The sequence below is a fragment of the Equus quagga genome, chromosome 17, assembly GCF_021613505.1.
Source record: "Equus quagga isolate Etosha38 chromosome 17, UCLA_HA_Equagga_1.0, whole genome shotgun sequence".
In the NCBI taxonomy this organism is placed as follows: domain Eukaryota; kingdom Metazoa; phylum Chordata; class Mammalia; order Perissodactyla; family Equidae; genus Equus; species Equus quagga.
This window is the reverse complement of record NC_060283.1, coordinates 514,563-526,788: the sequence shown is the minus strand read 5'-3', so window position 1 is coordinate 526,788 and position 12,226 is coordinate 514,563. Positions and strand designations below refer to the sequence as shown.

The window sequence follows — 12,226 nt, the reverse complement described above, 5'->3', positions numbered from 1 at the left end:
CGCCCGCCGGGGCGCCCACCCTGCCGGCGCGGCCCGGAGCGATGACATCGACGGGGAAGGACGGCGGGGCGCAGCACGCGCAGTATGTGGGGCCCTACCGGCTGGAGAAGACGCTGGGCAAGGGGCAGACAGGTGCGCGGGCCGGGGACGCGGGGGCGCGGGACACCGAGGAGGCCGGGCGCAGGGGCGCGGGGACACGGAGGGGACACGAGGGGACCGGGGTGCAGGGGAGGGCCGGGCGTCCGGGCCCGCCCGGGAGGCCGTGCCGACGGCGCGCCGAGCCGGCCCGGGGGGAGCTGCCCGAGCGGGGGCTGCGGGCCCGGCAACGGCTCCGGCCGGCGGCGCGAACAATGGGCGGCCGGGGCCGGGTGTCATCGCGGGGCCCCCAGGCCCCGCGGCTGCGGTCGCCGGGCGCGGCCCAAGGACACGGACGCGGACGGGGGCGCACGGCCCGGCCCGGCCAGCGCCCCTCGGCCCCGGTGCAGGTGCATTGTGCGCCTGGGCGCCGGGGCCCATTGTGCCGCGGAGGAGGGGGCCGAGCGGCGCCCATCTGCCGTCTGCCGCGGCCGCGCTAATAGGCGTGCTGCCCGAGCAGCTGCGCCCCGGGCCGCGCGCCCCCGGCCGCGACCCCCAGCTCCCGGCGGCTGGCGAGCAGGGAGGCCGCCTCACAGGTTTGCGAGCCCCCCGGGCCACCCTGACCGGGCCGAGACCTCTCTCCACCGTGGGAGTGGGAGAGCGGCTGGGCCGCTCAGAGGGCTGGACAGCGCCTTTCTCTCCTCCGGCCTCTGCTCGGAATGTCTGCGACACTGCACTCCCCCGGGGGCGGGAGAGGGAGGCTGGTACTGGGCCCGGCCGCGGATCCCAGGCCACGGCGGATCTCAGGCGGTGGATCCCAGATCGGCCTACGCCTACGGGAGGAGGGGGCTTCCTGGCTCGTCTTGGTTGTCTTTCCGGTGATCAGGTTAGGCGACAGCCCAGTGGCCAGTCCCCTTATCTGGCCGGGCAGGCGTTCTCAGAGTGGCTTTGTGGGAGGCTGGGCTCAGCCATTTTCTTTCTTCTCTCAGGATGGGCCTTTCCTGGCAGCCCCGAGGTCCAGTTGGCACTGACTGCTCTCCCTGCTTCTCTGGGAAGTTCTTAGACCTGGAGCAGGCAGAGGAGCCGAGGAGGGGAGGAGTAGGGTGCGGCAGGGCTGGGCCCACTGCGCTGGTGCAGGGTGGGGGCCAGGAGGGGGCTGCTCTGGCCAGGGATGCTGCAGCCCTCCTCAAGCCCCCCCGGCGTGGCCTGGAGGTGGAGCCCAGAGGTGGTGTTTGGGTAGAAAGTGGGCCAGGGCCCGGCCTCTCCGGGGAGGGCAGCGGCTGTGATGTAACTAAGGCAGAGAGCATGAAGGTGTCTGCGGTGGTGGAGCTCCCCCCCTCCCACTCTGGGTAGACAGCCCCGGTGCCAACAGCTGAGGCCCCGAGGGGCCCCTGGCAGTAGGGCAGTGCCATTGGGAGTGGGGGCAGCTTGGTCCCAGGTTCGAGGAGGAGGTGGCAGACAGCCGGTGTTCAACTGACTTCAAAATACACATGTGTCTTGGGAGGAACAACTGTAGTTGGTGAATCCTCAGAGGGGGAGGGGCCTGGGGCAGCAGAATGCGGGAGGCAGTGAAATAATCTAATTATCGTCCCAATAAAATGTTATTATAAGGAAACATCAGTGTGTAAGTGATGACAGCAATGAATTATATGCAGCTCTGTGTGCCAGTCTCCGTGGGTAGGGGCTGGTCTCCGTCCTGTTCATTGAGTTATACTGTCGTACGGTTAATTACAGGAGGTTTCCACTGTAATTAACAGTAATGAATAAAAAGGATGTGCCGTGTCTGTGTGTGTCAACAAGATGCTGCCACGTGATATTTAGACAACAGCAGCTCTGAGTGCGCACAAACCAGCAGCCTCTCTCCTCCGGCCCCTCTCCCCTTTGAGTGGAATTGGCTCTTGGTCTAGTTGAGGTCCCCTCCTTGGGGATCTGTCCTCCTATGTTCCTTCTGGCCTCATTGAGTGCTTCGAGCTGCCACACGAGATTCTGAAGATTCCGATGGTGGGAGCACCTGCTTCCCAGGATGGCTGGGGAGGAGGCCGTCCTGATGGCACTCGTCTCTCTGTCCCTACTTTTGAAGGATCATCTGGAGTTTGGTGGCCTTGTGGGACTTCTGGGTGTGTGTGTCCCAGGCCTGGCCACTCGGTTTGCTGGCTAGTCTTCGGCACCAAATGCCAAGAGAGTTGCAATTTCCCAGGCCTGTCGTTTCGCTCCAGAGATAAACGTCTGGCCTTATCTGGGGGCCAGGCTTTCTGCCAGGAGACCTTGGTGGAAGAACGTACGGCTGAATTTCTGTGCGCGACCTCCCTCCCTGGACATCCTGTCCTGCTGGTGAGCCTGGGGTGTGGTGGGGCCACATGATTGGCACCTAAGTCCAGCCCAGCTCTCCTCATCTCCTGGGTAATAGTTCATCTCCGTCCTCCCTGCTCTTCTTTGCTTGTACTCTGCCCAAGTCCTGTGCAGTGGAACCTGCAGTTGGGAGGGAGACCTCCAGGCGGCTGGGTGGTTGCAGCTGGGCCCACATCTGTCTGACCTGGGCACCCTGGTCACTGGGGCCCAAGCCAGGGCCTTTTGGAAGGGGGGACCCCTGCTCTGCCCCAAAATGCTGCCTTTGGGGCATCAGATGCGGGGTGGGGGCTGCTGCCAGGTGTGGAGTGCAGGTGTGGGCAGAGTCGGCTGGCCGCCTCCCTGGTGACTGGCAGTGTCCAGGTGACACTTTCTGCCGCATCTTTTCAGCGGCCAGTGGCTCTCTTTTGCTTGTGCTGCATCACGCTCAGCCAGCGGGTTCCGTCTCTCATGTTGGTGGGGGCTGGTGTGGCTGTGGTCACACAGCCATCTCCCTTCTGCCCGGGCATCTCCTCTGCACAGCTGTCCTCAGCGGCCTGGTGTCGCCTCTGCAGGCAACCCCGGGAGGGCCTCTGCCCTGGCTGCGAGTGGTTTCTGGTCGAGGGATGGGGCCTTCAGGGCCTGCTGGTGGGAGGGTGTCACTGTGCAGGGTGGAGTCCACTGCCAAGGCTCTGGCCTCTTCCTGATCTTGGAGAGGCTTCTTCCTTGGGGGGCGGGTGTCACCCCCGGCGGGTCCAGGCAGGGCAGGAGGGGTGTTGCAAAGGCTGTGTGGCCTTCATCCTTCCAGCCCCCTTAGGAAACAGCAGGGCACAGACCTGCCCAAACCAGAGCACAGCAAGCCTGGGTGGGATTCAGCTCCTGGAGGCCAGGAGGACCCCCTGGGGGGAAGGAGGATGCCCAGAGGGGAGGGGGAGGACGGCAGGCTCTGTGAGCTGTTCTCGGAGCCAGGTCCACAGCGGGATGTGGAGCCAGCCCTTGGAAGCCTGTCATCCGGTGGGTGGGAGATGAGGGGAGGTGGCTGGGGTGGCGCTTTCAGGTGAGGAGTCGGTCAGGCTAAAGAGGGAAGAGGGGGGTTAGGGGGCCACCCTGCAGCTTATCTGGTGGGGCTCGCAGGCTGGGGGTGGGCCCAGGGAAGAACCTGAGCTGCTTGGCCAAGGGAGCTGGGCTCCCCCAGGTTCTCGAGGGACCTTTAGGAGGGTTAATGTGTGGTGCGAGCAGAGAGGAGTCCTGGGTTAAGGGGAGCCAGGGGGAGGTGGGAACACAGGTGAGAGAGGGCGGGACAGGTGAGCTGGGAGGAGAGACAGGTGAGAGAGGGAGAGACAGGTTAGCGGGGCCAGGGGGGACGTGGTGGAGGGAGAGTCTGGTGGACCCTGGGGTGACCACTGCCCAGAGCTGGAGGGAGCCCAGCTCAGAGCAGGATGGGCAGGCAGAGCCAGAGGCAGAGGTGGGAGGGGAGGGACCTGGGAGCTGGAACATGAAGTGGGTTTTAGAAAGTTGAGCGGAAGAAGGCAGTCTGTGCGCCAGCAGTGGCCACTGTGTTGGCCCTGGAGATGGGGAGGGGGCTGGCCGAGGAGCCGCTGGGGCTGCCAGAGGAGGGGAGAAGGAGTGAGCCTTCCTGCGTGGGTGGAGGTGCTGGGCTTTGGGCAAGGGGCGAAGGTGGACAGCGCAGAGTGGCCACGTGTGGGCTGCTTGTCTGTCTGCTGGTCAGGGCCACCAGCGGGCCGCATCAGCCCTTGCTGTGAGTCCAGAGCCTCCGCACTGTGTGCAGCAGGCCGCCTCCGTCTGTCTAGCCCGTTTTACAGGCGAGGAAACAGGCTCAGAACCCAGAGGTTTGGTCCAGGGCAGCAGCTCCCTGGGGACAGAGGGAGAGCCACAGCCTGCTCCCTGCAGGGGGCTTGGTCTAAAAGTTCCAAGTAGTAGGATCCTATTCTCAGTCACTTGTACGCAGAGCTCTGGGGAGTGTGGGGGGCCCCCTCCCGTCTCCCCAACCCCTGTGGAGTGGTTGGAAAGGCCTGTGTGGTGTTGCTCGGCACCCCACCAGTGACTGAGCAGGACAGACGCTGCTCCAGTCCCCCTCTCGCGGAGACCCTCCCTCAGGAAGCCCCTCTGTGGGGCTGTCGACAAGGGCAGCTCCAAGTAGAGGTTGCTGGGTAATGGGGGTCATGCCCTGGAGGTCAGGCAGTTTCCTGCAGGTAGGGATGGAAGGGACCTGGGGGTGGGCAGAGCCCTAGGACCCCGGTCCCAGAGTCCCCTGCCCACGGTGGCCTGCCGTGGCTCTGAACACCTCCGAGTTTTCCCGAGTCCCGCCTGCCTTACCACTGGCAGCGGCGACAGGCTCTGCAGGAACCGGGAGCTGATTGTACCAGGAAGGGCAGGCCAGGCACAGGGCTCAGCAGGGGCTGAAGTGCAAGGTGAGAAATGGTCTTTGCAGAAGCGAGTGCTTCCCGGGCGTGGCTCTGGCTGGGGGTTTGTCTACATTGTGGGTGTTCCACAGGAAGCATTACGGCCTGGCAGCCCCTCACCCCCAGGGCTCCCAGCATCATGCAGGAACAGCAAGTCATCTGTGGCTTGGCTTCTGCCCTGCCATGTGCCAGGGTGCAGAGTTGTCTCTAGAACCATCTGGGAGCGGGGTGCTCCCAGCTGCTTGTGCAGAGGCAAGGCCAGAGCTTGCCCTCACTTCCCGTGACAAGCTTGGCTGACACTGGCCACAGCCCCCAGGCCCTGAGGGGACTCTGTTTCTAACAAATCCTCACACAGCTCTGTAGGTGAAGGCTGCTGGACAGATGACCAATCTGGACTGTGCTCGGGGCAGAGAAGCAGAGGGGCCATGGCCTCCAAGGGGCCCTAGGTCTTGCCCCACCCCTGTCCTCCCTGGTGGCCAGGGGCATCCTGATCCCCACTGGAGGCTGATGGGCTTGGCCGTGCGCATGGGGCATGTGTGGCCTGGGGCCTCCAGGGCTGGCCCTCTCTGCACCCCTGCCTCCTGCCCCTTCCTGACCAGCCATCTCAAAGACTGAGTGGGACAGTGAGCACTGTGCTGTAGGACGCTAGGGTCCCCTGCTCCCACCAGCAGCTAGCCATCACTGGCCGAGGCCTGCTCCTGGACGTGGGCCTGAGCCAGTGTGTGCCTTCCCCGCTTCTCTGCACCTTTCTCTCACTGTTTCTTTCCCTGGTTTTCACCTCTGGCATTTGTCTGTGGGGTGACCGCTGAGCCTCACGTTGAGGAGAGAGGGAGGTCAACGAGGAGGGGAGGATTTCGGAGGCAGGTGTGGGCCAGACGGCAGCACCGTCCACATCCTCTGCCTGAGCACGAGCCCTGCTCCATGCTTGGTGCCTTCTGTGTGCCTGGAGCAGACAGACAGGCCCTCCCAGGGCCGAGGCCGGATGCTGAGGAGGCCCGAGTTGGCCACGCTGCCCGTGTCCGTGCACACTGTTGGAGGATCCATGGCTGGTGCTCTCCAGGAGTGATTAGGGCCAATTCGAGGTCACCCGGTGCTCTAGTTTGGAGAGCACTTGTGCCTTTGAGGCCACCAGACACAGAACCAGCTTCTTTGGGGACTGGGGAGGGTCAGGCTGCCCTGGGGTCCGCCGCCCGGCTGGGTGGCAGTGTCCAGAGAGGAGGTGGCCAGGCACTGTGTCTGCTGACCGCCGTACCTACTGGTATGGGCTCTGCCAGTGGTGTCCCCTGTGGTGGACAGTGTTCCGCAGTCTGGCTCCTTGGAAGGGGGCGCTGGCGGCCTCCAGGACCTGTTGCCACACGTGAGTGAGTGTATGGGGCGACATGCATTTCCAGCCCTTGTGGCGGGAGAAGGGCCTCGCTGTCCGCCTGTGGCCCCAAGTTCTCCCTGCCTGGGCTTGCCTCTCTGGCCACACAACCAGGGCCCATAGCTCTGTGGTGCCTTGGAGCCTCCTGGGGCAGTTCTGTGCTGCTGGTCCTGGAGGCTTAGACCGGGGACAGCCCGCCAGGCCCCGTACTCAGTAGCTAAGGAATTGGACCCTCAGGTCCTCATCTCTAGGGCGGGCCTTCCCCAGCTTCCATGGGGCTCTGGCATCTGGGAACAGTTGGGGGCAGATCTGCACGGGGTCCGGGGAGGACAGCAGGCCAGCATCTGTCAGACTGTCAGGTCCATCTGGGGTCTCAGCAGGGGAGAGGGACCCCTCGTTCCTCGGGGTTGGTGGTCTCTAGTGCTGCCCTGGACTCTGCAGGAAGCCCTCTCAGATGTGGAGAGAGCTGGCGTCTCCTGACAGTGGCTGCGATGGAGCCCGCCCCAGTGCCAGGCCTGGTCAGCTCCACTGGTAGCCAGGCCACACAGCACTGGGTGGCAGGCCCAGGGAGGGCTTCCGTGAACCTGGCCCAAAGCCCCGGGTCCTGGCCAGGGATGACCGAGCTGTTCCCAGGCCCATCCGGAGCCTTGCCCCAGGGGTGCTGGCTGGCCAAGCGGGGCTGCCCCAGGCCAGCTGCCTTGGCCTTGGGACAGATGGAGGCGCGGCCGGGGCAGAGGCCGCAGGGACAAAGCAGGGATTGTGTGGGCCCTGAGAGGCAGCCTGGGCCTTGTTCCGCAGCCTCTGAGGGGCCAGTGTTCTGGAGGCGGGCAGCTGGGAGCCCTGCAGGCCGGTGCTCCGCAGGCACGGCTCAAGAGAGCGGCCCTTTGCTTCCTGCTCATCCTGCGTTTCTCCATGAGGCCCAGGGGCCTGTGGCTGTGCCCTGGCGTGGCAGCGCCTTTGGGTGGATTGTAAGAGTCTCAAAGGTCCATGCGTGAAGAGCACTGCCCAGCCTCCTGGGGACATCCACTATGGCTGGGGGGGCAGCCCGTGAGGACAGAGCCACTTCTCTGGGTGGAGCTGCATCCTCAACTGCGCAGGGGCCTGGGGCTGGTTGCCCCGCCTGAGCCTCCTGCATGCCCTGCCCGTGGGTCTGGCTGAGGGTGAACTGAAGATTCCGGGGCCTCGTGTTTCTGGGCTGGGAGGGGGAGGGCTCCTGGGAGCAGGGCTCATGGCTGGCTGTGGTGACGGAGGTGCCCCAGGGCACCCGTGACACTGCCACCCACTGTGGGCTCAGGCTGGGCCTGAGGGTCCTGGAGGGCAGGGCTGGCCTCCCTTGCCCCAGGGCAGAGGTGGGAGGGCAGCCTCGATGGCAGCCTGCGTGGCCTGAGTGACGTAGCTGGGGGCTGGGGACACGTCAGGCTGCTGCTCCATCTCAAGGCCGTGGGCGGTTTGTGGGGGCCGCGGGAGGCTGCCCGGCCAGGAATGTGGCATCTGTGAGGGGTGGCTTGGCTGGGGTGCCCCGGGTGACTCCAGAGTTGCTGAGCAGCCACTGGCTTGGGCCAAGGACCAGGATGGGAGGGGGCCGGGGAGGCAGTGCCTGGTGTGTCCCATGTGCTGGGGGGCCAGCCGCCTGGGAACCTGATGGGTCCATCCTTGTGACTGGCTTCCGCCTGGACTGCCACAGGCCATGAGGTCAGAGTAGGGGTGATGCTGGGATGCTAGCTGGGGTGGCCTGGTTGGGGGCTCAGCTGGGCCCTGGTTGGCTGTTTCCCTGGGCAGGAGATGTCTCAGGTGGGCCCAAGCTGAGACAGGAAAGTAGCTGGCCAGAGGAGGTCACTGGGCAGGGCAAGGCACTTAGCGCTCATCCTGTCTGAAGCGTGGGGTCCAGCATCAGATTGGACTCATGTGTCCAGCTTCCTTGGGTGGTGACACTCGCTGCAAGCTGGAGGCGGGGGCATAGGTGGGCAGGAGCAGTCCTGGGTCTGCAGAGACCAGGTGCTGCCCCCTCCCTGGGTGAGGAGCCACAGGCTCTGCTGGTCCTGCTCCCTGACTCCCTCCGCCCGTCTAGCCAAGGGCCTAGGCTGTAGCCTGGGTGGCCCCATTGGGCAGGTTTCCTTCCTGAAATGTAAGGGGCTGGCATTTGGCAGGTGCCCACAGGGTGCAGGGAGCCCCAGGGGGCGAGTGTGGCCTGAGGCCTATGGTGAGGGCCTGGAACGCTGCAGCCGTCTCCGCTCTTCGGTGTGTGGCTGGGTGTGCGTGAGGGGCTCGGCATGCCCTAGGGCTATTAAGACGTGTGGAGTCCGCAGTCAGCCCCATGCAGTCAGGAAAGAGCTGGGCAGGCCGCCCTGTCCAGGCCTGCTCTGCTACCCCCTGGGAGTCAGCCAGAGGGCGCAGAGCATTTGTGACTGTCCAGGGTCTCTGGGGTCAGCCTGTGTGCAGATCCTCCTGAGGCAGGGCCCCCACGGGGTGTTTGGTGAAGACCCAGACTGCTGTCGGATAGTCGTGTGTCTCCATGCCTCAGTTTCCCTGTTTCGGCTCTGGTGTGATGGGTGACACCACAAGGGAAGGTGCTTGTCGGGGCTGAGCAGGGGGCCTGGCATGGTTGCTGTGGCTAGGGTCACCCTTGGGTCGCATGTGGGCAGAGGTGCCTGAGAGTGGGCACGGCCTGTGCCTGGCCTGTCCGGGGAGCTGTGGGGAGGAGCAGGACAGATGGCCGTCGTGTGCACTCACCCCCTCGGCAGTGGGATTTTGTGGCGCTCTTGTTTGGGGGCGGCGAGTGGGGAGAGCAGATGGGGATTGCGAAGCCAGGCCAGGCCAGCTGCGCCAGGCTGAGGGGCCCTTGGGGGGGGCACAGTCCTGGGGGCCTTGAGCTGGTGGCCGCCCTACCCCACAGGCTCTGGACTGGGGAGGGGCTCGTCCTGTCCCTTCCATCTGCACACGATGCCAGGTGCCCTGGATGCGGCCCTGCTCTGCCTGGGTCCCCGTGGGCTGACCTCTCCCGCCCAGCCTTCTGCTGTCTGGCCAGCAGCTTCCTTTGTCCTGGGGGCCCAGCTAGGGTGGGGCCCACGTTGGCTCCTGGAACTGCAGTTGGGGCGGTGGTGGGAACCAGTTTCTCGTTTTCCTCTCATACGGGCAGTCTCGGACATAGCAGTGGAGAGAAGAGTGCCCTGGGCCCTGCAAGCCAGCCCTAGGCTCAGTGACACATGGCCAGTTTCACTTCACTCCCTCACAACTTGCAGGCAAGTCCCAGACATCGTTTCCCTGGGCCCTGGGTGTGTCCTGGGCTGGGGGCTGCTCCCAGAGGCCCTCACCCTCGGTGTCTAACGTGGCAGGTTGGGTGGGCCTGGGGAATCTGCATTCTGAGCTCTCTAGTGATGCTGATGCTCGCGGGACCCCACTTGGACAGAGAACCGTGCATGGGGTAACCTGTCCCATCCCTCATTCCACCCCTGACCCTGGTGTGATGGCGGTGTGGGACTGGTTCTTCAGTCCATGGGTCCTCGTTGGTTGGTGCTGGTATGGGATGAGGCACAGCAAAATACAGATGTGGCCCTGCCTGGGGGCAGCGGGTCCGCTCATTCTGGAAGCTTCCCTGCATGTCTCATGCACAAGGGACTGTCGGGAGCTGGAACGAGAACCAGGCAGCCTGGGACCCCTGCACTGTCTTCCCAGGAGGGCCCCTCACTGGCCCATGCCAGCAGCCAGCAGCCGCCCTGCCCTCCCTTCCCCGAGTCCCCCACATCCTCCGGTGGTGGCCCATCTCTGGGGCATCTTCCTGGGGGGCACGTGGGGATGAGGCTGGGGCAGCTCTCTGGCCACACCCCGACCCAGGGGCGTTCAGGACTAGGAGAGACCCGTCCTATGCCCCGTTCCTGGGGCTGGGGATTGAGGGGCCTGAGTTGGTGCTCCAGCTGGGCTGGTCCCTCTTCCTGGGAAGGCCAGCGGCCTGTGGGCAGGGAGCTGTCCAGCGGGGCTGTGCTGAAGTCTGTAGCTTCTGCTCCCCATGTTAGCAGTTGGTCCTCAAGCCTCTGTTGTAGCTGGCTGGACCTGTGGGAAGGTCTAGGGATCTTTGCAAGTCCGCTCACCTGTCTCCTGGCTGTGGGACTTGGGTTCCGTGCTGACGAAGGGTGGGAGGTAGAAGCTGCCTGGTGCTGAACATGTTCCATGGCAGCTTGAGTCTCCAGCCCTAGCTGGCGGGCTCCTGGGGGAGACATCAGCTCCCAGTCCTTCCTTGGGCAGAAGGAACGGGTGGCCAGTTCTCCTGGGGCTGCCACTGACTCGCGGGGGGCCAGGGGAAGGCCAGGGCGCCACAGAGCTGTGAGCATGAGTGCCACTATCCTCCACAGCCACTGGCACCAGGGGGCCTTCTCTCACTCTGGGCTGATTCGAGGTGACTTCTCAGGGCAGCCACTGGCATCCCTCTGATGTTTGACTTGTGTCTTCGAGGTGACAGGAGCTGCTGCAGGAAACCCCCCATCTGGGCTCCCTCGGAGACGCCTGCCACCCCGGGTATGGGTGCTCCCCCCGAGTGTGCGTGCCCCCACGTGTGGGTGCTCCCTGGGTGTGTGTGCCCCTCCCCCCTGAGTGTGGTTGCCTCCCTGGGTGTGGGTTTCCCCAGGTGTGGGTGCCATTGGGGGCACAAGGCAGCCTAGGAGGCCTTGGCTACCTGGCCCCATGCTCTGGAGGCTGTCGGTGCATCATCAAGGTCCCCTGGGGTGGGATAGGCCGACTGTGAGGGGTCTGGTCCACCCCAGTCAGTTGTGTCCCCTGACTCACTCCTGGGTCCCCTTGTTTCAGGGGACCTGTGGCTGGAGGTGGGTGAAACACAGAAGTTCCTGCAGAATGCTGGGGTGTCTCAGTGGATGGCCTTAGCATGGCCAAGTGGGGAGGCAGCTGTGGGTTGGGCTCTGGGCTGTCACCTCTGAGTCAGAGGTCTGCCTGCCTGAGCTCCCACCTCAGGAGGACAGAGATGTGGATATGAAGGTGATGGGTGCTACTCTCCTGCTGTCCCCACCTTGGGCTGGCCCATGGAGCCCCTCACACACACATGGAGAGTCCTCTGGAGCCTTGGAGTCTACACCCGCAGCCCCTCCCTGGCCCTGGGCAATGGGGGGAATTGGGCCTGGACTCGGAAAGCCAGGTCCCCAACCCAACCCCCCACCAAACCCCCCCACCCCAAACTGCCATCCTGGGCTAGCTAGTGGGGAGGCCAAGCGGGGATGACTGGAGACAGGAGCCATTTGGAAGGAGCGAGGCCTCAGCAGTAGAGGAGGGAATGTGTCCTGTTGCTGCCGGTGGGGGGGGGGGGGGGGCGGCTGCTGGGCTGGACAGAGGGCGAGGGTTAGATACTGGCTTATCTCTAGAGGCGGAGAGCTCGTCTGAGATTGGAGGTTTGCTGACTCTAAGCCCCAAATCCCAAGGGATTTATAACTAATCATAAAGTGGCACAGATAGGGCACCCTCCAGCAGATGCCATGGGCGACGGAGGGCGTTTGCAGACGGACGTGGCTGTGTCAGCCTGGGTGGCAGGACGGATACGCTGGGGGCTTGGCAGGGGTCTGCTGGGTGCGTCCCGTCAGATTCACTTCTAGCATTGCTGCTGGCCCCACGGGGGCACGCGATGTCCTCAGCGTCCCCAGAGAGCTCAGCTGCTGTCCTTGGTGCTGCCCCACGGAGGCAGGGACAGGCCCACATCCGTGCCCCACCCCCGCCCCTGTCCCTCCACCTTGGGGTGCCCAGACCCGTGTCCCACAGCTCACCTTTGGGGTCAGCCAGCCACGGGGCCTCTGACATCTGTGTTGCGCTGTCCCCTCCACAGTATACACCCTCCTCCGGTGTCCATGCACTGCCCTGGGGTTTGCAGGAGGGGAAAGTGGAGCCCAGCTGGGTCACTTGAGGGTCAGTGGTTGTCCCCACACCCAGAGACCCAGAGAGGTGGCTGCTCCCCACCCCAAACTACGTTGTCCCTGGTCCATGGGTCACCATGGGGACTATGTCTCTGTCAGGGCAACGCTGATGATGCCCCCAACACGACTGGGGG

At 64.6% G+C, this 12,226-nt stretch overlaps 1 protein-coding gene across 1 annotated transcript in view; it reads left to right on the top strand.

The window, feature by feature from the left end:
- The first annotated feature begins 41 nt into the window (after positions 1–41).
- BRSK2 (BR serine/threonine kinase 2) overlaps positions 42–12,226 on the top strand; it is a 67,693-nt gene continuing 55,508 nt past the window's right edge. The window contains exon 1 of the mRNA XM_046644787.1: positions 42–132. Within this exon, the coding sequence (XP_046500743.1) occupies positions 42–132 (91 nt within the window). The remainder of the gene's footprint in view (positions 133–12,226) is intronic.